Here is a 27,861-nt window from a genome sequence, read left to right on the forward strand (position 1 = left end):
TAATAAAGATTAAACAGTCATGGGAATTATAGATTCAGAAAAAAATGTATTATTAACCTTAATAAGGCAAAATAACACAACTAATTAAAATTAAGATGGTTGGAGAAGAGAGGTTACAGGAAGAGTTCATGCAAATTTCTTTACTGGCTTGGAGTCATAGATATTATAAAAACTGCAATGTAATTATGAGCATAATAATTCCCATCTATTCCAGTTGAGAGTTTTCTAAGCTTTATTGAGATTTATGAAGAGATAGTATGGTGAAGAAATATTTGAAATTCAGCAATTGCTCAGTTTTATATATGCTTCCTAAATGAGATTGAATTCTACAATTTATTTTTAAAAGATTATTTGATCCAATTTATTTTCTTTTTTTTTTTTTTTTTTTTTAGCAAGAGAGACAGAGACAGAGAAAGGGACAGAGGGACAGATAGGGACAGACAGGAAGGGAGAGAGATGAGAAGCATCAATTCCTTATTGTGGCACCTTAGTTGTTCATTGATTGCGTTTTCATATGAGCCTTAATTGAGGGTTTCCAGCCAAGCTAGTGACCCCTTGCTCAAGCCAGCGACCTCTGGGTTTGAGCCAGTGACCATGGGGTCATGTCTATGATCCCGCACTCAAGCCAATGAGCCCGCACTCAAGCCAGGTGAGCTCGCGCTCAAGCTGCAACTTCGGATTTCGAATCTGGGTCCTCTGTGTCCCAGGCTGACACTCTATCCACTGTGCCACCGCCTGGTCAGGCTTGATCCAATATTTCTAAAGTTATGTTAACCTATTAGGCAGATAAAAAATATCTAGGGTGATATTCACCAAATGATAATGATGGTTATTTTGGGGTGATAATATGGACACAAGGTAATTTTTTAAAATATCCTTTATATAACTTTCTATATTGAAGGATTTAAAAAAAATGATGGGTATGTATCTTTCACACAAAAAAAGTTTAATAAAGGAAAAAAAAAACATATATTATGTAATTGTGCTTGATATACACAATTCATATTCTAAAAGGTTTTCAAAATGTATGACCTTAAAAAATCCTTGACAAAAAGGTAAAGGAGAGGTTTACCCATCTCATAAGAGCAGAAACATGCCAGGTTTTTTATTTCCACTGTAACATGTATTGCTAACTACACATGAAACAATTATCCTACTTCCCATTTCAGAAAACCAGGCAGTGGAAAGAGGCCAGGTGGTATCAAGTCAGAGGCCACTGCCTGCAGGGGCAGAAACCAGAGGAGTTAAGTCATAGCATGCTGCTAACTTGACTTCTTAAAACTATTGCAGAATTAGGCTGTCAAGACCCATCTCATCCCCTTAGTTTCTACTTCACTGCTGTAACTCCCACCTGCACAAGTGCTCAACTATTCCTCCTTCAGTTTTGTGTTCTCCCTTTTCGTAGCCTGAAATCTGTTACAGCAGTGCTTCCAACTCGGTCTGCACAGTGCAATCATGTGAGAAGCTTTAGCATACTGATGACTGGGTTACAGCCGCAGAAACTCTAATTTAATTGATGTGGGGTGCAATCTGAGTGCTGTGATTTTTCAAAGCTTCCCAAGTGACTCTAATATGCCGCTGAGGTTGAGAACTCCTGTATCATAACCTTTTTTGACCTTTTCCAGCTTTCTCTGTTTTCCTGAGGATTTTCCTCCAGTTCTTCATGCTCATTTTCATCCATGGGAAGTGGAAGAGATGATAAATGATGATTCATCCATAATATCACTACACGGAATTCACAAAATCTCAGTCCAAAGAGAATAAGGACATCTAGTATTCACACACTTAAGTTCTGCAACACAGCCAAATCTAAGAATATAAAGCCTTTCATGAGAACAAAGAAGACAAGCACTTCTCATAATAACTTTGAGAGTCCTATACTCCTGGGAGCACTAAACAGTGATTAAAATCAGTTGAACTGAACTCAGGTAGCTGAGAGGAAAATGGAAATAGAATTAGTTTCAGACTGAAACAGACTCTTAAATGCCTAAGTAGTCATTCTCCTACCTCTTTTTGCTGCTGGTTCAAATTATGTGAATTTCTCTGGCAAAGGGCAATTGTCTCCACCAAGGTATCTTCAACATCCTTCAACAATGGATCCTCTTTGGTATCTAGATTCAGAAAATTTGTTAACATCATTTAAGACTAAATTAATGATAATTTCAAAGCTTCTGTAAAATCTTAAAAATCTTAAAACTTTTTTTTCTGTATACCCTTAGTTTTTCTATGATATAATCACCTCTGAGAACTGATGCCAAGATTTATTTAGTAGATTAAAATAGGTGATTCTGTGCAAGTTTTCCATATCAATGTTTGATAGTCATAGGATATATAAAGCACATCAAACTTAGCATTTTAATCAACTTTAACTATGGAAAATCACCAACTATCTATTTGTAGATTATAGAAATAAATTATCTTTCACTTTTCTTACTCTCATTTCTTCCTCTATATCTTAAATGTGGGTATTCCTCCAAGGTATTATTTTAGGCCCTTTTGTTTTCATTTTTCAATAATTTTAGCCACTCTTGGGACTGTAACTCTCATATCCTTGCTAATAACTTTCAAATATACAATTCTATCCTTATTCCTTTCATAATCTGCAGGTTGAATTTTTAACAGACTTTAACATCTATTTCTACACTGATGTCTTGCAATAACATTGAATTTTGTATATGCAAAACCCAAGTCATTTTTCTCACTTTAAATCTGCTCTTACTGCTACATTTCCAAACTAAATTAATGGAACCATCATCTTTAAGACAATGAGTTTATAAATCTTCTGTCATCTTTAATGCTTTCCTTCTTGTTTACCCACGCATTCAAATAAATTACCAATTTTGTGAGTTCTGCTTCCACACTCTCACATGCCCACCAATTTTACCCTGGCAGAGCTCCATATCACCTCCTTTGCACTATTGTAACAGTCTCCTAATTAAACTTCTGACTTCTAAATCTTGCCTCCCTCACTCCCTTTTATACTTTCACTAAACTTTTTCTTAAGTATAAGTACATACACATCAACAACCCATCCACAAAAACCATCAAGGACTTCTAATTTTAAAAATAGAATTTAAGTAAACCTCGGACACTACGTAAACATAGTAAACATTCTGGCTCATCTTCTCACCCTCTGTGCTCTTGTATCACCAGACTATTCTTACACTCTAAGGCTGCTGGCCAGGCATTTTCCTGTTTGTGTGTTCCTTGGTCTACAAGGTCCTTTTTCCTGGCCTTTGCCTGTCAAATTCCTATTCATCATTCCAAGCTAACTACTTCAAAGGTCACATCTTTCACAAAAGTATCTTTGATTAATCAGTTACAAATTGTTCTTTAATTTCCCACAATCCTTTGTCATTCTTACTATACTTCTACTACAATACTTGATTCTACCTTCGCTATAAATTTTTATTTACATTATCTGTCTCCTTCACACGACTATAGCTCTCTAGGCAAGGACTTTGTTTTGCCATCTGTGCATAACCCAGAAGAACTAGCACAATGTATTACAATCAGCAAATCTTCCAAAATTCTTAAGCATACTGTCAAAATTGAATCTGAAAGTAAATGGTAGACATGAGACTACTGCTGAGAAATTTATCTTCATGGGAATTCAAGGAACTGGCGTTTCTAGACATATCACCTGCACATTATTGTAGTGATTTGTGGAAATATTATTCCTACTTTTCTCTCAATATTTCATGTAATCTCTGCAAAAATTATTCTTATAACACTAAAATGAAAAAGGAAATCTCAAAAATGCAATAAACCTACTAACATAGTCAAATTTATACATAGGGACAGTACAAAAACAGTAATTAAAGGTTTATTAGTTGGACTAAATATGGAAAAGTCAACCAATTGTTTATTGAGGTTCCAAAAACAAATAATCATTAGAGGATTCAGGTGTTGGCACTTAGGGAAATGTGTGAGCCTAGGGGTCCAAGTAATGTGTTGGTGTGTTAAAGAGGTAGGACAATCTAAACATCACCCATCAAGTGATTCTCTGAACTTCGGGAGGGCTATTTTGAAAATGTTAAGCAAGAAGAAAACAAGTAATCCAATTCAAAAGTGGGCAAAGGACTTAAATAAACATTTCTTCAGAGAAGATATACAAATGGCTAATAAGCACATGGAAAAAATGTTCAACATCACTAATCATCAGGGAAATGCTAATCAAAACCACAATGAAGTATCACCTTGCATCCGTTAGGATGGCTACTATCAAGAAAACAGAAAAAACAAAACAATTATTGGTGAGGATGTGGAAAAACTGAAACCCCTTTGCATTGTTGGTGTAAATATAAAATAATAGTGCCACTGCAGAACACACTATGGTGATTCCTCAAAAAATTAAACTACCATTTAACCCAGCAATCCTACTTCTGGTATGAAAATAAGATATGAAAGCAAGGACTTGAAAAGATATTTGTACACCGATGTTCATAGCAGCATTATGCACAATAGTCAAAAGTGGAAGTAACCCAAGTATCCATTGATTGATGAATGGATACACAATGTGCTAGATACATAAAACAGACTATTAATCAGACTTTCAAAGGAATGGAATACTGACATGTGCTACAACACAGATAAATCTTGAAGATGTTATATTAAAAGTAATGTTAGACCCAGAATGACAAATACTGTATGATTCCATTTATATGAGATAGATAGAGTAATCAAATTCACAGAGTCAGAAAGCAGAATGATGGTTGCCAGGGGCTGAATGGGAGGAGGGAATAGGGAATTACTGTCTAATGGGTATAGAATTTCAATGTATAAATTGAAAAATTGTGCAGATGGGCGGTGGTGATAGTTGTATAACAATGTAAGTGTACTTAATGTCACTGCACTGTACTTAAAAAAATGGTTAAAATGGTAAATTTTATGTTAGCATATTTTACCACAATTTTTTAAATATCAAGAAATATAATGGGAAGTATCTATCTGTTACAAAGCCATTCAAGATGCTAGATTATCAGACTTTACTGTTTTGTGCTATATAAAGTCAGTACAGAAACACTGGCTATTACTTACTGATTAGAAGCTCTCTGCCCTGCTGTTATTCAGCATATTATAGTAATTTTTAAGACATTAGTTATGCAGCTCATTTATAATAATAACCAAGTCATAAGTACAGAAATATAACAAAAAAGTCAATACCAGTGAAGAGTGGTTTACACGCTTTCATATTATGCTCCCTTGAAAACAAGTTAAAATGGAATCAATGATAAAGTAAATGAACAATAATTGTGCAGAAAAATCCAATTATTACTTAATAAATGTGATTTATTAGATAACATCTTTAAAATGGGGTAAATAAAAAAATTATATTTTATACTCAAGTACTTACTTTCATTTTGATGTGTTATCTCTTGAAGTTTGCTTTGTAGTCTCTAGGAGGTAAAATAAACAGTTTAATTTCTAATCCACTAAATAATTAAATTGACATATATTTTTAAAAACCCAAGAAACAATGAAGTTATTAAGAATGGTCCCTGTTGCCTGACCAGTTGTGGTGCAGTGGATTGTGTGTCGACCTGAGATGCTGAGGACTCAGATTTGAAACCCCGAGGTCACTGGCTTGAGTAGGCTCATTCAGCTTGAGCACGAGGTCACTGGCTTGATAACAAAGGTCACTGGTTTGAAGGTCAAGGTCGCTAGAGCAAGGAGTCACTGGCTCAGATGGAACTTCCTGGTCAAGGCACATTTGAGAAGCAATCGACGAACAACTAAGGTACTGCAACTATGAATTGATGCTTCTCATCTCTCTCCCTTCCTTCCTGCCTGCCTGTCTCTCTCTTACTTAAAAAAAAAAAAAAAAAAAAAAATGGTCCCTGTCATTAGAAGAGAATTCTGGTTACTTAAGCCGGTAACCTCAGGGTTTTGAAACTGGGTTCTCAGCATCCCAGGCTGACGCTCTATCCACTGTCACACAGAAAGCATAGCTAGCAGTATTAGAAGGGACCCAAAATATGAAGTATCACTTATTTTGTCCCACTTCTGCTCCTGTTGTGCTGTCCACATAGTCATCACTGACATTCCTGCAGCGCAGTAGTGAGGATTAGAATGTATTCATGCTTTGGATAAGGGAATAAAATTCATACTGGGTTATGAAAAAAAAGGGACAAAATACAAAAGGACATGACAGGTCTATCCCCACAGTGTGGGGCACAGATGGGTATGTGACATCTCCTAAATATGCAGTTGCATTGTCCACGGCTTTACTGAATTCTCTATAATCAAATACTGATATTGCAAAGGCTTCTTAACATACACCAAAACTGACTTTAATATATCCCTTTTACTAAAAATTTGTTCCTTTTCTTGAGATCCTTTAAAGGTTAATGTTAAGTGAAAAAATCATGGGATCGTCATTAAGCACTCACCCTATACTGTATTCAAATAATCAGTGAGTTCTTAAATTCCCATCCTGTTCCCCCTCCACCACCACTACCACAACCAGCTCAGGCCCTCACAACATGAGGCTAAGTGTAATAACCTTGAAGACATTATGCTGAGCGTAATAAGCTAGACCCAAAAGGACAAATACTGTATGATTCCACTTAGATGTAGTACCTAGAGTAATTAAATTCTCAGAGTTTAAAAGAAGAACGGTTTCCAGAGGCGGGGGGAAGGGAGGAATGGGGAGTAATTCTCTAATGGGTTTGTGAGAAGACAGTAAATTTCTGGAGATGGATGGTGGTGATGGTTGCACAGCAATGTAAATATACTTAATGCCACTGAAATGGTAAATTTTATGTTATGTATATGTTACAATTAAAAGAATTAATTTTCCCCCCAAAATTAATAGAACACCAAACTGTTGTTGAGAATGTGGAGCACCCAAAACACTTACACATTACTGGTAGGATGTAAAGTACTACAACCATTTTAGAAAGGAGTCTGATCATTTCTTTATTTTTTGATAATGTTTTTAGATTTTATTTATTCATTTTGAGAGAGAGAGAGAGAAGTGGGGGAGGAGCAGAAGCATCAACTCCCTTATGTGCCTTGACCAGGCAAGCCCAGGGTTTCAAACCTGCGACCTCAGCATTCCAGGTTGACACTTTAACCACTGCGCCACCACAGGTCTCTTTCATTTTTTATTTTAAAGATTTTATTTATTTATTTTATAGAGATAGGAGAGGGTGGAGGGAGCGAGAAGTATTAACTCATAGTTGCTTCACCTTAGTTGTTCTGTGGTTGCTTGTTGTATGTGCACTGACTGGACTAGTTCAGGGTTTTGAACAGGTGACTGTGGTATTCCAGGTCAATGCTTTATCCACTGTGCCACCACAGGCTAGTCTCTGAAAATTTCTTATAAAACTAAACTTATAGCTATCTGGTGACCCAGCAATTCTCTCCTTGGTATTGACTCCAGGGGAAAAAAAAACATTTATGAATAAGAATGATTATAGCTGTTTTATTCATAATAGCCAAAACCTAGAATTAGCCCAGGTAGCAACTGATAGAAGACTGAATAAATTATGGTATATTCATACAGTTATATACCTCGCAGCAGTAAACAGGACAAACTACTGGTACATCCAATAACAGAGGTAAATATCAAAAACATGCTGAATGCAATATGAATACCTAAGGGAAAGTACCACAAAGAAACACTGAACTCTAGTCAATGACACGCATGATAAAATTATTGAGGTACAAGGTACTATTGCCTACAATTTACTTTGAAACATAAGAAATTACCATGGATGGATGAAAACATATACAATGCTATATGTCAATTACATTTCAAAAAGAAAAGAACTAGACTAATGAAGGGATAGAAACATAACACAGCAAATATAGTAAAATGTTACCTTTAGCATTATCGAGAAGGCACCATTAATATCTCCTTTCTTTTCTAATAGATAGGCAGTGGCTTCATGAAGTTGATACTTCTGGGTAATCTAGGAAGCAAGAAAAGATAAAGATTTTTGTTTATGAATCTTTTTTATGAAGTGAGAAGATCTTATTAAAGATGAAAAAAAAACCCCAACATGACAATAAATAATAAAATCGTAACTTACTAGTATACTACTTTATAGTATAAGATCAAATACTTGCCTTTTTGGTCCTACAGTGCCCTAGTTTGAATTTTGACTACACTAAGTGCATTCATTTATTTTTCACTTATTTAAAAAATTGTTATGCACACGAATGAGGTATATCCACTAGAGAAAAGGTAACCAGTATTATCTTACATAAGTAGTAATAATATAATCCAGAGATTGATAAGTATAATTAAACACAAAATATTTAGAACAAAATTACAATGAAAATACTACATATCAACTTGTGGGTGCTAAAAAAAGATTAATAAAGTCAGAAGAGTTTCTAATAAGTAAAAAATAAAAATACCAATTAAGCTTAAATAAAAGAATATAATGCCATAAAAACAACAGAGAAATAATAAATTTGAAAAATCCCAAATTAGTCTTTGAAAAGACATACAGAGTAAAACTTTTTAAATTTCTTATTAGGAGTAAGAAAAAAGGAAGGCACAAGTAATATATTAACAGGTTAACAGATCAAAGGAGAAAAATGTGGTCATTTCAATACATGCAGAAAGACCATTTGATAAAATGCAGTACTCATTCTTGACAGAAACAAAAACAATACAAAAACACTCTTACCCATATTGGAAATGGAACTTTCTTAACTTAATAAAAATTAACAAAATCTTATAGTCAACACTGTATTTAATGTAAAATATTTTAAAATCAAGAACAAGGCAAGAATGCATACAATACTGCTTCTATTCAAAATATCCTAGAGTTCCTAGACATCTGATAAGACAAAAGTATAAGACTGGAAAGAAAAAAACAATTATTGTCATAAAAAATATTATTGTCATAAAAAATCTAGAAACTACTGAATAACAAAAGAATTCAGCCTGGTTGCCAGATACAAAACAATGTGCAAAAATTAAGAATATACAGCAGCAATAATCAACAAAAAATGTTATTTCAAAAATTTCCTTTTGAAATGTTAACAAAAGTGTAAGTATCTAGGCAGAAACTTAAGAAAATATGTGCAAGAACCTTATGAAAAATATTACATAAAGTTATACAACTTTACCAAAGAGCATTAACGGCATTTTAAAAAGGTAACCATGTTTCTGAATGGGAAGACAATACCATAAGATGTCAATCTTCCCTGAATTAATCTATAAGTCAATGTATTCTTTTCATCAAAACTCCAGAAGATGTTTGTTTAAAGGAAATTGACAATCTGATTCTTAAATTGATGTGGAATAGTAAGAGACGAAGAGCAGCCAAAGAACTTTAAAGAGAATGAACGAGGAGGGAAGACTTCTTTTTTTTTTTTTTTTTCATTTTTCTGAAGCTGGAAACGGGGAGAGACAGACAGACTCCCGCATGCGCCCGACCGGGATCCACCCGGCACGCCCACCATGGGGCGACGCTCTGCCCACCAGGGGGCGATGCTCTGCCCATCCTGGGCGTCGCCATATTGCGACCAGAGCCACTCTAGCGCCTGGGGCAGAGGCCACAGAGCCATCCCCAGCGCCCGGGCCATCTTTGCTCCAATGGAGCCTTGGCTGCGGGAGGGGAAGAGAGAGACAGAGAGGAAAGTGCGGCGGAGGGGTGGAGAAGCAAATGGGCGCTTCTCCTGTGTGCCCTGGCCGGGAATCGAACCCGGGTCCTCCGCACGCTAGGCCGACGCTCTACCGCTGAGCCAACCGGCCAGGGCGGGAAGACTTCTTTTCCGAATGAGAAGCCTTATTATAAAACTACAGTGATTAACATATGTAGTATGTCTATAGAAAAAAAATGAGCAAAGGAATAGAATAGAATTCACAAACAGATCCGTGTACACCTGGCAGTTTGGTGTATGACAGTATGGGAGTATAAATCAGTGAGGGAAGGACAATAAAGCGCCCCGTGGACCATTAGCCATCCACATGAAAAAAAAATGTAAGTCCCTCTCTTGATCTGTTTACAAAAATAAATTCCAGATGGATTAAAAGCTTAAATGTAAAAAGCTTACCTATAAAACTCATAAAAGAGGATATCCTTTATGCCATCAAAGTTGAAAGGAAATAAGACTGGCACACAAAAGATGAAAAGTTAAAGGAAAACACTGATAAATTAAAAAGAAGTCACTAAAAACCAAGTTAAAAGATATGCCAGAGAGACTGGAAGAAGACATCTTCACCATATAAAATCAGCAAAGGATTAGAGACCTAGAGATTAAAAAGAACTTCTAAAAATCAGCAAGAAAAGGACAAAAACTCTGGAAAAATTATATGAATAGATAATTCAGAGAAAAGAAAATCCAAAGGGTCATTAAGCATATGGAAAGATATTCAATGTCATGAGAAATCAATGCTACCGATCCACTGGCAAAAATTAAGAAGTCTCAAAATACTAGGAATTAGCAAGGATATGGGAAAACAGCAAATACCAAACAATGATGGTGAGACTAGAAGCAAACAGGAAATCAGCTTGGCAGTCTCAGTAGAATGAAACTACTCTGCTGTCCACAGAACTCCACTTCCAGGTATATTACTTAGAGAAACCTAATGGCTAAGCACTGCAACGGCAAAAGACTGAAAACAATCTGAATGTCCACGAACAGGGAAATATATAAACTGCAACATAATCATTCAATAAACTATTACATGACAATTAAAATGAATAAACTATATCTACAATTTATAAAATTGATATTAAAAAAATCAATGAAAAAAAGCAATTTGCAAGAGGATATGTATGACACCATAAACAGAAATTTTAAAAACACATAAAAATACATGTTGTATTTTATAGGTAAATATGAAAAATAAGCCACATGAATGGGAAGGATAAACTTCCCATCTTTAGGTTAGTGGTGACCTCAGGAGAGAGAGGGGGACATAACAAATTAAAGTATAAGTACCTTAAAGTAAAATATAAGTGCTTTATTTCTAAAACAAAACAACAACAACAACAACAAAACAAGAAGTATCTGAAGTCAGTATGGCAAAACGCTAACATTTATAAAATTGGCTTGTGGATAAATATGTATTTGATACTTTCTGCACATTTTTACATATTTGAAATATTCCATAATTAAAAATTTTTTAAGTGTGTGGGCAGTTCAGGAGGTGGATGCAGAAAATATAGGTTACTATTTAGCGAGCATTGATAGTAAAAGAAAGAAGATACAATGGCAGCTTAAATTTTAAACAGCGGACATGCTAGCCACGTGTAGTGAATTAGAGTAGGTGTATTTATACATAATATACATTTTCATTTTCGTTTGTGAACAGGTGAAAATAAGGGAAGAGAATCAAGTCAGTGACTGTGCTAAGTCTCCGAACCGCCATTCAGCCTATTGTCTTATTACATGAGAGGGCTATGTACCCATCTCTGCCTGTAAACAAGAGCTTGGGTTTTTCCTTTCAATATTTATTTTCACTGTATTCCTTTTTATATGTTTGTCATGTTGGCAAGAATGTCTGTGAAACTGGATTAATAAAATAATAATGATGGACATGTGACATTTCTGACTTTCCTAGAATACACGTGAAAGCAGTTTATTATCACAGCAATGAAAAGCATGCACTGAGGCCTGGCCTGTGGTGGGACAGTGGACAGACTCAGCCTGGAACGCTCAGGTTGCTGGTTCGAGGCCCTGGCTTGCCTGGTCAAGGCACATATGAGAAGCAACTATGAGTTGATGTTTCCCACTCCTCTCCCCCCACCTTTTCTCTCTCTCCTCTCTCTAAAATCAGTAAATACAATCTTTAAAAAAAGAAAAGAAAAGCATGCATTATGGAGTAAGACTAACTGGGTTCCATCTCAGGTGCTATCACTTACTAGCTATGATTAGTCAAGTAACTTAATACGTGAGTCTCCCTTTGCTCATTTGTAAAATGCTGAATGATTAGGAAAAATATACTCTTGTTTTCTCTACATTATTGGCCTTACCTGGATAGTTTCTTCTAGGCGGTAGCCCTCAAGGACTTGCAAGGTCTCTATAACTTGGTTTGGGTTGAACTGACACAGCAGCTCAATGAACTGCTCTGTAATACAGGGAGATATCAGCAGCAACTCTTGATTTACATGAAGACCTTCCCTGAAAACGTAAAAGGCAAGAATAGCATCATTCAATCACAGCTATAATTAAGGCTACAGGTAAAAATTATGTTATCTTAAAACCAAGACTATGTTTTGGTCAGATAAAATCATGAACTCAAAATCTCACTGTTACGTAGATTATTAAGATAAACTGTATATTATACCAGAGACACCCTGATCACAAAATTGCTCAGTTTACATCGAATAATTAAGGAATTGATATTCAGCGCAGGCTCCAATAAATCATACCAAAAGTTATACTGTTGCTCTAAAAGAAAGAGATGTCCCAATTTAGTTTAAACAATTTGATTCATGAGTAACTATATATATTTATATATATAAATCATCTTCCAGTCTTAACAGCTGTCTCTGCTGTGCTTCCCTCATTAGCACCAATCACACCATGATGCAATTCTTCAATTTTCTGTCTTCTCTAAAAGAGGAGAGACTCTGTGAGGGTAGGTACCAGGTTATCTCAAAGCCTACAACAATTTTTTTTACAGAACACTGATTTATTCTGTGCGCAGACTTTGTTAATTTTGACAGCCATTAAAGTTAGCATTGGGTATATGGCAAAGCAGGTAGCTAATAGATGACTGACAGAAAGAGCTTTGAGAAATGGATATAACAAGTTGTATTTATAAGCAAGACTGATAAGCAACAGTTAGAAATGGATGGATGTAAATTCATTAATGCTATAGTTTGCTTATTAAAGCTTTGATTATGTTGATGTTGCCTAATCATTTCCCAGCACACATTATTTCCTTCACAAATGAATGCATGAGAATCTGTTCATTGGGATGATTTGCTTGGTTTGATGCATATTCACATCTTCAATACTTATAAAGGGTTTTGCCAATAAATGTCAGGAAACAAATACTGTGATTCATTCACAGATGCTATGTCTAATCCTAATTTGCTTCACAGTCTTGCATTTTTATAAGACATATTAACAGAAGTATGATGTAGATAAAGTATTAGTGCCAACTATAATATGGTGTCAACATCTGAAAAGCAGCTGGCTCACCTTAATGTCCATTCCCTCTTCCCTTTACCTAACAGTGTTCTACTGAGACACAACCTCCATCCTACCTAGAGAGCTAGCATTTCCCCGGGTTATCATGTGCATCTTCTATTCCTGCAGTTTTTGACAGGATTTATTCCTAGTCATATCTGACTTTGTTGCCCTAGTCCTTGTACTTTTCACCCTTCTATTCTATATTTGGTTTCCTCTATTTGAAGGCAGTCTAATTTTGTTAAGTTCAATTTAATGTATATTTATTGAGCATCTATTTATTATGTGCCCAGGCTAGGCCAATGCTGGGGAAACAATGAATGCAACAGTCTTTGCTCTCAAAGTTTATTTAGTTAGCCACAGACACTTAACAGATAATTTTCAAGTTATGTGATAAGAACACTGAAGTGGTGGTCCAAGGGAATAGCCAGTCAACAAACTGCTACCTTAAAGGCAATTGTGACATACACACACACACAAAGAAAGAAAGAAAACATCTTTGGGATTTACAGCCAATTTGAGAAGATACAGAATTAGCCCATTAGCAAGTATAGAAAGCTCCGAGCAGCAGAACTTACTTAGTTTATCACCCAACTTCTGGTCAGGACTAAGTGTCAACAAAGCATTAATTTAGGAAAGATTCCCTGCATCTAAATATAATTGCTCCTCCTGTAACTGCAGCCTCCTACCAGTAAAAGAAATGCTTCTTATCATCATTTACAGAAAACAGTATAAGTCCTCACTTAAAGAAAAGTGCCCTGGCCTGAACCAATCTTTTCTTTTCTTTTGCTAATAACTTTCTTGTCCCACCTAGCTGGTTGCAATAAAAACCTTCCATTTTGTACAACTGCATGGAGCACCTCTCTGATTACTAGGTGGGATGTTCCTGATTCAAAATCGTTCAATAAAGCCAATTAGACCTTTAAATTTACTCAGTTGAAGTTTTGTTCTTTAACAGGGGCAAAGACTAGAGTGAGCAGTAGGCTATCAACATCTCTCCACATCCTCTATCATTCAATCATACACAAACAGTATGCGTGCTGAAGGGGTCAGAACAGGCTCCCCAAGGTGTGCTGCTTTCACGCACAGATTATTTTGAACTGAAGACAATCGAGACCTTGCAAACCCAAGAGAGATTTTTACCTCTCTTTTAAAGAATTAAAAGTGGAATGTTGCCCATATGAAAGTGACTGCCTATTTATATAGCAGGGCAAACACGTAATTATGAACATTTGATCTTCTTGATGTCATGTGAATTACCCTCCTGTCCGAAGCCCCTGATGCCTTACTTCACTCTTAGCTCAAGATGTCAGACACCTCATTTCACTTTTCGGTCTCAACCCTCTCACGTATGCAGGGTCTCTGACTTATTCATGTATGTGGAATTCCCATGCACACATATAAAATTAAATATGGTTATTTTCTCTTGTTAACCTGTCTCATGTAGATTTAATTATTAGACCAGCCAAAAGAACCTAGAAGCGCAGAGTAAAATTTTTTCCTCCCCAACAGTGCATACTATGTAATGCTACATATTTTTCCAGTTTAGCATTATTTTTACATTTAGCCATGTTTACCAATTTGGCATTCAGTTACGCTCATATATCTCAGTGTTTATTTAGCCATTTCCCATTCACTTTTTAAAATAGCTTTTTCAGTGTATAAATGCTAATATAGGTATTTGAATATTAAGTACTTCTGCTTTCACAGTATTTTCTTAAAATATATTTTCTAAAATGAAATACTGGATTAAAGCACATATACAACTTTTTTTCACAAAGAAAGGAAGGGAGAGAAGGGGTAGAGGGGAAAGAGAGGGTAGAGGGTAGAGGGTAGAGGGTAGAGGGTAGAGGGGAGAGGGGAGAGGGGAGAGGGGAGTGGAAGGTCGGTGGATAATGGGAAAGGTCAGACCCGCGAACTTTGGCTAGGACTGCCCACAACCAAGCATACCAAAAGAAACTTCCCAGGAGCCCTTTGGAAAAAAGCGACCGTCTGCCAGCCAGTGAGATTTCACCACGTCATATTAGCTCGACCACCTTAGGGACCCTTTAAATATCCCTCACGCGGTTTAATCCTTGAGACTTCCCTGGCCTCCATCTTTCCTCGGAGCCAGGGAACCTCGTAGGGCGGGATGCGCTCTGTACTCAATAAAGCCTTTGCTATTCCACACTTGGTGGCTACGCCCCTTCCTTCCTTCTGGGCAGGGAAAAATACCTTACAGGGAGAAGGGAGAGGAAAGAGAGGGAAGAGGGGAAAGAGGGGAGAGGGGAGAGGGAAGAGGGAAGAGAGGGAAGAGGGGAGAGGGGGGAGGGAAGAGGGGAGAGAGGGAAGAGGGGAGAGAGAGATGGGAGAGAGAGATGAGAGAGAGGGGGAGAAAGGAGGGGATAAAGGGGGAGAGAGGAGGGGGTAGAGGGGGAGAAAAGCATCAACTCGTTTTTCCACTTAATTGTGCACCCACTGATTGCTTCTCATATGTGCCCTGACCAGGGCTTGAACTGGCGACCCTAAGGTTGAGCCGGCGCCCTCAGGATTAAGCTGGTAATTCTGGGATGGGATTGAACCTGTGCCTCGGTGCTTCAAGACAATACTCTATCCACTGTGCAACTGGCCAGAGCTAACTTTTGAGTTCTTAATACATATAAGCAAATTGCTCTCCAGGAAACAAAGTGGACTAAGAGGGAGAAACACATATGCAGAGAGGTATGACAATGTGCAATTTATCCTACGAACAATTAGTTCAGCACTGATGCAGAATAAAGGGGAAAAGAAAAGAGTCAGAATGAGAAAATGAAACTGGATATGCCTGAATCAGATCAAGAAGGGCCTGCACACCATGAAGAGTTTGGATTTTACCTTGAAAAATGGGAAATGAAAGAATTGTGAGAAGGGGAAAAGAGACATTATCATTACCTGTCTGTTTGAAAATGGAAGTAGAATTAAGAAGTCTGGTTAGGAGACCAACAAGAGAGACCAGGGGAGAGAGGCTGAGTGCCTGAACCGAGGTAGCACGGGTAGACAAGAGGAAGACTCACGCAGAAGAAACAGCCACAAGGTAGATTTTTGATGACTGGTTCTCAGGGGTTTATAACCAAGGATCACAAAAGAAGCCACATCGAGACTGGTAGGAAGGGCGGAGATGAGGAAAGGGCTGCCCTACTCCCAGAAGCGAGTCGCAGCTGAGGGTCCAGAGGGACTCTCACTGTAGGGAGTGTCACCCTGAGATGTGTGGGTGCTCAGCCCAAGGCCAGGAGCCCCAACCTAGAGCCCCAGAGCTTAGAAGAGGCGCCCACACAACATTTGGAGGTGAAAAGAGCTGGGTTTCTGTCTTTGAGAAAGAAATGGAGCTCTCAGAGATGCGAACTCTGTCTTAAAGGGCTCGTGCAGAAAATCTTGTTCACAGCCACTTAACCTGGGGCTCCAGTGGAGGGAGAGCTGAGAGGACTAGAGTTTACGTGAGGAAAGTGTGAAGTTGGTGGCCCAGGGAGAGACACTGTGGGGACCAGCCACTGGAACCCCTGTGCTGAGTCATTCTCCAATACTGCAATTGCCATCTTTCTTGGGAGGAGCAATATCAGCCTGGGAAAAACAACTGTTCCACCCTCAGGAGTCTCTCCTACCCCAGTCATAATGATGGGTCGTTCTGAGAGGCCAGGAAGCAGAGAGCACGTCAGTGACTAAGTCTGCTGGTACTGAGGGTGGACCTTTCTCCCCACATGTTCCTGAGTCTAAGACTGGTGCTTCCACCTCACGGGAGACGCAGTAGAAACTGTCTGGAGGGCAGGGAGACCACTCCTCTGGGTCTCAAAGGCCACACCCACTGGACTTCTGGGGCTACACTCTACTGAGGTGTGAAAAACATCTGGACAGACTGACACCTGGGGCCAAGGGGTGGAGCCACACCCACCACCCTTTCTAATCCCTGAATTGCCGCAGGCTCTAGACCAGGGGGTCCCCAAACTTTTTACACAGGGGGCCAGTTCACTGTCTCTCAGACCGTTGGAGGGCCGGACTATAAAAAAAACTATGAACAAATCCCTATGCACACTGCACATATCTTATTTTAAAGTAAAAAAACAAAACAGGAACAAATACTATATTTAAAATAAAGAACAAGTAAATTTAAATCAACAAACTGACTAATATTTCAATGGGAACTATGCTCCTCTCACTGACCACCAATGAAAGAGGTGCCCTTCCGGAAGTGCGGCGGGGGCTGGATAAATGGCCTCAGGGGGCCGCATGCGGCCCGCGGGCTGTAGTTTGGGGACCCCTGCTCTAGACTCTACCAGAGGATTTTATTGGGCTAGGCCCAATCAGCAGCCAGCAGACACAGGCTAGGACTCAAGAGGACTTTGCCCTTTTAAGTGAACCTTTCCCCAGGTCCAGTGTGGGTAAAAACCAGCTTAGGTGTGCAGCTTGATATTTCCATGTGCACCTGGGCCCAGCAGAGGGAACCATAAACTCTGGATTGCTTGTAGCTCCAAGAAGATTGCTTAGGGCCAGTCACGGGCAGTGTCTCCCTCTGGTCTGCACCAGGTTCTTGCCAGGGAGGCCCAGGGCTGGCACATCCAGTGGCCAGCTGCGGAGAGCATCAGTTTAGGACCTAACAACCCTTGCTAGAGTGGCATCCTAAGGAAGGGCTCCTCACACCTGGTCCAACTGAGGCAAGTTCCGTTCTCTGTGATCAGCACCGGCACAGCGGCTCATGTCCATTGGATAGGGTGGAGCTTCACAGTCAGCCAGCCTGGGTGCGGGATATCCTACCCAGCTGAGCTGGATTCCACAGGGGGAAGGAGAGAGGGTTGGAGCACAGACATTTAAAGTGTGGGTCCCTGTGAATCTATTGTTGAATTTCGTTGGGGGGCTTAACCACTTTTTGGGGGGACACAGTCAGTCCCTGGAGAGGACTCTCTCAGTCTTCCTCCCTGAGACCAGGGTCTCACCAGCTGTAAGAACTTCTGCAGAGTGGACTGTTGGCTCCACTTGATCTGAATCTGCTGCTCACCTTGTTGAGGAAAAATAAAATTTGAGTATCCAGCAGTGGCTGAGGGTTTGGGCTCTAGATTAGGGGCCACATTCCCCGTACTGAGTTCCTGACCAAGAGACCCCTGAAGTAGGGGGTCCCACTAATGTTGTATTCCTGACCTCAGCTGCCATAACCCAATAAGCTTGCAACCTGTAAAGGGGTTGGTTGGATGAGGCCAGTCTGAGCCCACACTACAGTCTTTCTAAAGAAGACTCTGTAGGAGGACCAGGCAACTGCAAGAGGAGGTGGAGCAGCTGAAAAGTTGAGGCTCATCTTATGGAGCTTGGGGCTTTTACAGAACTGCTGTCATCTCTAAGCAGGAGAAAGCTGATCCTTATATGCAGGTTGGCTCCTCCCACACTACCCACGCACAAAAAATACAGACACAAACAGTGAAAAGAACAGTAGCTGCAGACATGTAGCCAACAGCGAGTTAAAAACAATGGCTGAAGCCAACCCAAGAAGATCTAGAACCAACACAATTGGTAGTGGGTGGCAGCCAGCACCAACACTAGACTCAGCTAGCTACACAAGTTGCACACCCAATGGAGAAGTCTAGCAGGCACCAGACACTGGAGAATAAATATACCCAACAGGGCAGACATTGCACAGTGTGTAATACACATGATCAAGGTTGACCCTTAGAGCCAGCCAGCCTGAAGAAATAACCATAACCATGAAAGAGCTAACTGCATTTAATACTGACATACAATAGGAGGGAAAATAGTACCCCAAAGAAACATTCCTAGAACAAGGAAAACAGGTGGCCTGGAGGTCAGTACCACCAAGCCCATCTTCCTCATAAAATCCACAAAACAAAAATCCACAAAACATTTCAAACTCAGGCAGTGCTATTCAATACACAGACAAAATGGGCAGACAAAGAAATGTGACCCAAATGAATCAACAAGAGAAATCCCCAGAAAAAAAAAATAAATGAAATGGAAGTAACCAAATTATCAGATGTAGAGTTTAAAATAATGATTTTTAGGATGCTCAAGGATCTTAGGGCAACAATGAATGGACATAATGAGCATCTAAATAAAGAGATAGCAAGCATCAAAGAGGACATTGAAATCATAAAAAAGAAATAGTCAGACCTGACCAGGCAGTGGCACATGGATAGAGCGTTGGACTGGGATGTGGAGAACCCAGGTTCGAGACCCTGAGGTTGCCAGCTTGAGTGTGGACTCATCTGGTTTGAGCAAAAGCTCACCAGCTTGGCCCCAAGGTTGCTGGCTTGAACAAAGGGTTACTCAGTCTGCTATAGCCCCACAGCCAAGGCACATATGAGAAAGCAATCAATGAACAACTAAGGTGTCGCAATGAAAAATTAATGATTGATGCTTCTCATCTCTCTCTGTTCCTGTCTGTCTGTCCCTATCTATCCCTCTCTCTGACTCTCTGTCTGTGAAAAAAAAAAGAAAAAAAACCATTCAGAAATGACAAATGCAACATCAGAAATGAAGGTGGCACTAGAAGGCATCAAAAGCAGGCTGGGTGAAGCAGAGGATCGAATGACCGATTTAGATGACAAGGTAAACCTACGCACAGAAGTAGAGAAGCAAAATGAAAAAGGTGTAAAAAGACTGAGGAAACTCTAAGAAAGTTCTGTGACAACATGAAGAGAAACAACATCTGCATCATAGGGGTTCCTGAAGGAGAAGAGAACAAACAAGGGATAGAGAAACTGTTTAAAGAAATCATAGCTGAAATTTTCCCTAAATTGATGAAGGAAAAAGTCACAAAAGTTCAAGAAGCATAGAGAGTCCCATTAGAGAGGAACCCAAAGAGGCCTACACCAAGACACATCATACTTAAAATGCCAAAGTTAAGAGACAAAAAAAGAATACTAAAAGCTGTAAGAGAAAAGCAGTTGATTATATATAGAGGAGCCCCCATAAGGATGACATCCGACTTCTCAATGGAAACACTTGAGGCCAGAAGGGTATGGCAAGAAATATTCAAAGTGATGCAAACCAAGACTACTTTATCCAGTAAGGCTATCATTTAAAACTGAAGGAGAAATAAAAAGCTTCCCAAAGACTCAAGGAATTTATTATAACCAAACAAGTACTGCAAGAAATGTTAAAGGGAATAAAATGGCAATAAACAAGTAAATTTCAATAATAACCTTAAATGTAAATGTATTAAATGCTCCAATCAAAAGACATAGGGTAGCTGCATGGATAAGAAAATAGGATCTGAAATTAATGGGACTACATCAGAATAAAAAGTTTTTGCTCAGCAAGAGAAACTGATATCAAAATAAACAGACAGCCAACTAAATGGGAACTGATATTTTCAAACAACAGCTCAGATAAGGGCCTAATATCCAAAATTTACAAAGAACTCATAAAACTCAACAACAAACAAACAAACAATCCAATAAAAAAATGGGAAGAGGACATGAACAGACACTTCTCCCAGGAAGAAATACAAATGGCCAACAGATATATGAAAAGATGCTCAGCTTCATTAGTTATTAGAGAAATGCAAATCAAAACTACAATGAGATACCACCTCACCCCTGTTAGATTAGCTATTATCAACAAGATGAGTAATAACAAATGTTGGAGAGGCTGTGGAGGAAAAGGAACCCTCATACACTGTTGGTGGGAATGTCAAGTAGTACAACCACTATGGAGGAAAGTATGGTGGTTCCTCAAAAAACTGCAAATAGAACTACCTTATGACCCAGCAATCCCTCTACTGGGTATATACCCCAAAACCTCAGAATCACTGATACGTAAAGACACATGTAGCCCCATGTTCATAGCAGCACTGTTCACAGTGGCCAAGACATGGAAACAACCAAAAAGCCCTTCAATAGAAGATTGGATAAAGAAGATGTGGCACATATACACTATGGAATACTACTCAGCCATAAGAAATGATGACATCAGATCATTTACAGCAAAATGGTGGGACCTTGATAACATTATACGGAGTGAAATAAGTAAATCAGAAAAAAACAAGAACTACATGATTCCATACAATGGTGGAACATAAAAACGAGACTAAGAGACATGGACAAGAGTGTGGTGGTTACCAGGGGTGGGGGGAGGGAGGACGCAGGAGGGAGGGAGGGAGAGAGTTAGGGGGAGGGGGAGGGGCACAGAGAAAACTAGATAGAGGGTGACGGAGGACAATTTGACTCTGGGCGAGGGGTATGCAACATAATTTAATGACAAGATAACCTAGAGATGTTTTCTTTGAATATATGTACCCTGAATTATTAATGTCATCCCATTAACATTAATAAAAATTTATAGAAAAAAAAAGAAAAAAAAAAAGAAAATAGGATCTGTACATATGCTGTCTACAAGTGAACCACATCAGAACAAAAGATACACATAGACTGGGAGTGAAGGGATGGAAAAAGGTATTTCATGCAAATGGAAATGAAAAAAAAGCTGGGGTAGCAGTACTTATATCTAACAAAATAGACTTAAAACAATGGCTATAGTAACGGATAAAGCAGGTCACTACATAATGATAAGGGAGTGATCCAACAGGATATAACCATTGTAAATATTTATCCACCTAATATAGAAGCACCTAAATATATAAAGCAGATTTTAATAAACATAAAGAACGAGATCAACAGCAATACTATAATAGTAGGGAATTTTAATACCCCACTAACATCAATGGATAGACCCTCCAGACAGAAAATTAACAAAGAAACAGACGCCTTAAATGACACACTAGATCAACTGAATTTAATTGATATCTTCAGAATCATTCAGCCCAAAGCAGCAGAATATACCTTCTTTTCAAGTGCTCGTGGTACATTCTCTAGAATAAACCACATGTTAGGACACAAAACAAGTCTCAATAAATTTAAGAAGACTGAAATCATATCAAGCATCTTCTCTGATCACAAAGGCATGAAACTAGAAAATCAACTACAACAGAAAAACTGAAAAATACTCAAATACTTGGAGGCTAAATAGCATGTTATTAAATAACAAATGGGTTAACAATGAGATCAAGGAAAAAATAAAAAATTTCATTGAAACAAATGAAAATAAACACACAACAACTCAAAATTTATGAGACACAGTGAAAGCAGTCCTGAGAGGGAAGTTCATAGCATTACAGGCATACCGTAAGAAGCAAGAAAAAGCTCAAATAAACAACTTAACCCTGCATCTATAAGAACCAGAAAAAAAACAACAAATAAAGCCCAGAGGAAGTCGAAGGGAGGAAATAAAAAAGATCAGAGTGAAAATAAATGACACTGACGCTAAAAAACAATACAAAAGATCAATGAAACCAAGAGCTGGTTCTTTGAAAAGGTAAACAAAATTGATGAACATTTAACCAGACTCACCAAGAAAAAAAGAGATAGAGCTCAAATCAATAAAATTAGAAGTGAGAGGAGAAGTAACAATTGACACCGCAGAAATACATACAAGGATTGTAAGAAAATATTATGAAGATCTGTATGCCAAAAAATTGGACAACTTAGGCGAAAGGGATAAATTCCCAGAAACATACAATCTTCCAAAACTCAATCTGGAAGAATCAGAAAATCTAAACAAACCGATTACAAAAAATGAAATTGAAAGAGTTATCAAAAAACTCCCAGCGAACAAAAGTCCTGGACCAGTGGCTTAACAGGTGAATTTTAATAAACATTCAAAGAAGAACTAACACCTATCCTTTTCAAGCTATTTCAAAAAATTCAAGAGAAAGACACACTTCCAAACTCCTTTTATAAGGCAACCATTATACTCATTCCAGGTAAAGACACTACAAAGAAAGAAAACTATAGGCCAATATCCCTGATGAACATAGATGCTAAAATTCTCAACAAAATATTAGAAAACTGAATACAGCAACACATTAAAATAATCATACATCATGATCGAGTGGGATTCATTCCGAGGAGGCAAGGCTGGTACAACTTCCAAAAATCAATAAATGTGATTCGTCACATAAACAAAAGGAAGGATAAAAATCACATGATTATATCAATAGATGCAGAAAAAGCATTTGATAAAATCCAACATTTATGATCAAAACTCTCAGGCAAAGTGGGAATACAGGGAACATACCCATTTATGACAAATCCACAGCCAACATCATACTCAATGGGCAAAAATTAAGAGCAATCCCCTTAAGATCAGGAACAAGGCAGGGCTTGCACACTTTCACCACACTTATTCAACATAGTTCTGAATGTCCTAGCCACAGCAATCAGACAAGAAGAAGAAATAAAAGGCATCCAAATTGGAAATAAATAAATAAAACTGTCATTATTTGCTGATGACATGATACAGTACATAGAAAACCCTACAAAACACTACTAGATGTGATAAATAAATTTGGCCCAGTGGCAGGGTATAAAATTAGCATTCAGAAATGAGTGGTATGTTTAAAAACCAACAAAAAACTCTCTGAAAGAGAAATTAAGGAAATAATCCCCTTCACTATTGCAACAACAAAAAAAATAAAGTACTTAGGGTAAATTTAAACCAAGAAGGTAAAAGACTAGTACTCAAAACATTATAAGATATTGAAAAAAGAAATCAAGAAAGATACAAACAAATGGAAGCGTATACTGTATTCATAGCTAGGAAGAATAAACATCATTAAAATGACTGTATTACCCAGAGCAATCTATAGATTCAATGCAATTCCTATTAAAATACCAATTGCATACTTCAAAGATAAAGAACAAGTATTCCAAAAATTTATATGGAACCAAAAAAGAACATAAATAGCCTCAGCAATCTTGAAAATGAAGAATAAAGTGGGCAGTATCACACTTCCTGATATCAAGCTATACTACAAGGTCATTGTAATCAAAATAGGTTTGTACTGGAATAAGAACAGGCATACAGTTCAATTAGGTTTGTACTGGAATAAGAACAGGCATACAGTTCAATTAGGTTTGTACTGGAATAAGAACAGGCATACAGTTCAATGGAACAGAACAGAGAACCCAGAAATAAACCCATGCTTTTATGGTCAGTTCATATTTGACAAAGCAGGTAAGAGCATACAATGAAGTAAAGACGCCATCTTTAATAAATGGTGTTGGGAAAATTGGACAGATATATGCAAAATAATGAAACTAGACCACCAACTTACACCATTCACAAAGATAAATTCAAACTGGATAAAAGACTTAAATGTAAGTCACGACACCATAAACATATTGGAAGAAAACACAGGCCAGGTGTCAGGAACTTATGGCTCGCAAGCCAGATGTGGCTCTTTTGATGGCTGCATCTGGCTCACAGACAAATCTTTAATTAAAAAAATGTTAATCAGGGAACTGAAGATGGCAGTAGAGTAGGCAGATGCACAGACTCCCAGCTCACGCCACCGAACTGAATTACAAACTAATTTAGGAACAATCAGCGTGAAAAACCAACTCTGGACTACAAGAACAGCTCTCAAAAACCAAGAAGCAAAGAAGAAGCCACAACAAACCTGGTAGGAAGCGACTGAATCTCCCCTGCTTACAGGAACACAAGAAGGGGGTGAGGCTGAGAGCCCAGAAGGGCTCTCACTCCAAGGAAAAGAACAGAAAATACTGCTCACAGCCACCTGCCTGGCGATAAGGAAACGAGGTCTGTTGAAAGGGTCGGCTTGTCTTCCAAATAGAAAAGGGAGAGAGAGAGACAGACAGTGAGGGGCAGAGAAATGCAGGGGATGACCTGAAAGCTGACTCATCCAGTGCTGGAGGCACCCATAGCGGGGAGAGAAGCTGATCCTTCCACAAAACAAAAGACTAAAGTGCTTCCGGGTCACAGATTGCCAGACATCTGTCCAGCTCCAATCACCGCAACAAGACACAGCTGAAAACAAGAAGTGGGGAGGCGGGGCAGTAACTCAGGTCTCCATGGAGATCTGAAATACACCTCCCAGTACTAAAGCTGAGAAAACACCATGCCCCCAGAGAGAAAAACTGGCAGAAGAGGCCCTCAGAGTCTCAGGTTACAACCACCGCATTCCCGGATATAGTTTCAAATAAGCCCCCTGCTAAGATCAGTAAACAAGACTTTCACCTGTTAAGAAAACAAACAAATAAAGACTTCAAAGCAGCCCAAATCTAAAAGTGGATTATATATAATAGCTGATGCTAACCCAAGAAGACCAAGAAATAACACAATTGAAAACTGGAGGCAGACTAAACCAAGCCTAGACTCAACCAGCTCTACAAACAACACACCCAAACACACAGACATAATGAGAAGACAGAGAAGTGCAATCCAAATGAAACCACAAGAGAAACCTCCAGGAAATGATCTGAGTGATATGGAAATAACCAAACTTCTGGATGTGGAGTTCAAAATAATGATTGTAAGGATGCTTAGGGATCTTAGAACAACAATGGATGGTCATTACAAACAACTAAATAAAGAAATAGCAAGCATAAAAAAGGATATTGAAATATTAAAAAAGAATCAAATGGAGATGACATATACAATATCAGAAATGAAGACCACAATGGAAGGAATTAAAAACAGGAGGGATGAAGCTGAGGATTGAATCAGCGAATTGGAAGACAAGTTGAATGAAGGCATGAAAGCAGAGAAGAAAAAAGAAAAGGGACTCAAAAAGTCTGAGGAAACTCTTAGACAACAACTCTGTGACAACATGAAGAGAAATAACATCTGCATCATAGGGGTTCCTGAAGAAGAAGAGAAAGAACAAGGGATAGAGACTTTGTTCAATTACATCATAGCTGAAAACTTCACTAAATTAATGCAGGAGAAACTCTCACAAGTTCAGGAAGCACAGAGAATTCCATTAAAGAGAAATGCAAAGAAATCTATACCAAGACACATCATAATTAAAACACCAAAGCTAAGTGATAAAGAGAAAATATTAAAAGCTGCTAGAGAAAAAAAGACTATCACCAACAAAGGAGCCCACATAAGGATGACATCAGACTTCTCAACAGAAACACTTGAGGCCAGAAGGGAATGGCAAGAAATATTCAAAGTAATGCAGAACAAGAACATACAACCAAGACTACTTTATCCAGCAAGGCTATCATTTAAAATTGAAGGAGAAATAAAAAGATTCCCAGACAAAAAAAACACAAAAACTCAAGGAATTCATTACAACCAAACCAATGCTGCAGGACATGTTAAGGGGCATGGTGTAAACAGATCAAAGTGAGAAAAGAATATAGCAAAAGAGAAATACAGCTCTAAAAGATTAAAATGGCAATAAACAATTACATATCAATAATAACCTTAAGTGTAAATGGATTAAATGATCCAATCAAAAGACACAGGGTAGCAGCATGGATAAGAAAACAAGACCCGTACATATGCTGTCTACAAGAGATACACCTTAAAACAAATGATGCACATAGGTTGAAGGTAAAAGGATGGAAAAAAAATTTCATGCAAATGGAAATGAAAAAAAAAGCTGGGGTAGCAATACTTATATCAGACAAAATGGACTTTAAAACAAAGGATATAATAAGAGATAAAGAAGGCCACTACATAATGATAAAGGGAGCAATCCAACAGGAAGATATAACTAGTATAAATATCTATGCACCTAACATAGGAGCACCTAAATATATATAAAGCAGACTTTGATGGATATAAAGGGTGAGATCAACAGGAATACTATAATAGTAGGGGATTTCAATATCCCACTAACATCACTAGATAGATCCTCAAGAAAGAAAATTAACAAAGAAACAGCAGATTTAAAGGACATACTAGATCAACTTGATTTAATAGATATCTTCAGAACCTTTCACCCTAAAGCAGCAGAATATACATTCTTTTCAAGTGCTAATGGCACATTCTCTAGGATAGACCACATGTTAGGGCACAAAAGTGGTCTCAACAAATTTAAGAAGATTGAAATCATATCAAGTACTCTCTCTCATCACAATGGCATAAAATTAGAAATCAACCACAAAAGAAAAACTCAAAAATTCTCAAACACATGGAAACTAAATAGCAGGTTGTTAAATAACGAATGGATCAAGAATCATAGATCAAAGAAGAAATTAAAAAATTCCTAGAAACAAATGATAATGAACATACAACAACTCAAAATTTATGGGACACAGCAAAAGCAGTGCTGAGAGGGAAGTTCATAGCACTACAGGCACACTTTAAGAAGCTAGAAAAAGCTCAAATAAACAACTTAACCCTGCATCTAAAAGAACTAGAAAAAGAACAGCAAGTAAAGCCTAAATGTAGTAGAAGGAAGGAAATAAATGAAATAGAGACTAAAGAAACAATACAGAGAATCAATGAAACTAGGAGCTGGTTTTTTGAAAAGGTAAACAAGATTGATGCACCTTTAACTAGACTCACCAAGAAAAAGAGAGAGAGGACTCAAATAAATAAAATTAGAAATGAGAGGGGAGAAATAACAACTGACACAACAGAAATACAAAATATTGTAAGAAAATACTATGAAGAACTGTATGCCAAAAAACTAGACAACCTAGATGAAACGGACAATTTCCTTAAAACATACAATTTTCCAAAAATCAGTCTGGAAGAATCAGAAAACCTAAACAGACTGATTACACCAAATGAGATCGAAACAGTTATCAAAAAACTCCCAACAAAGAAAAGTCCGGGGCCTGATGGCTTCACAAGTGAATTCTACCAAATATTCATAGAAGAACTAACTCCTATCCTTCTCAAGCTATTTCAAAAAATTCAAGAGGAAGGAAGACTTCCAAGCTCCTTTTATGAGGCGAGCATAATTCTGATTCC

General features: G+C 38.0%; 1 protein-coding gene across 3 annotated transcripts in view; it reads right to left on the reverse strand.

Moving 5' to 3' along the window:
- Window positions 1-27,861, reverse strand: part of VPS8 (VPS8 subunit of CORVET complex) — a 397,311-nt gene that overhangs the window by 115,274 nt on the left and 254,176 nt on the right. For all 3 annotated transcript variants that reach the window (XM_066346811.1, XM_066346813.1, XM_066346812.1), the window contains exons 36-39: window positions 11,946-12,093; window positions 7,830-7,919; window positions 5,357-5,399; window positions 2,008-2,111 (exon numbers count right to left, since the gene is read on the reverse strand). In XM_066346811.1, coding sequence (XP_066202908.1) covers window positions 2,008-2,111; window positions 5,357-5,399; window positions 7,830-7,919; window positions 11,946-12,093 — 385 coding nt within the window. The remainder of the gene's footprint in view (window positions 1-2,007; window positions 2,112-5,356; window positions 5,400-7,829; window positions 7,920-11,945; window positions 12,094-27,861) is intronic.

This window comes from Saccopteryx leptura, chromosome 8 (genome assembly GCF_036850995.1).
Source record: "Saccopteryx leptura isolate mSacLep1 chromosome 8, mSacLep1_pri_phased_curated, whole genome shotgun sequence".
Taxonomy (NCBI): Eukaryota; Metazoa; Chordata; class Mammalia; order Chiroptera; family Emballonuridae; genus Saccopteryx; species Saccopteryx leptura.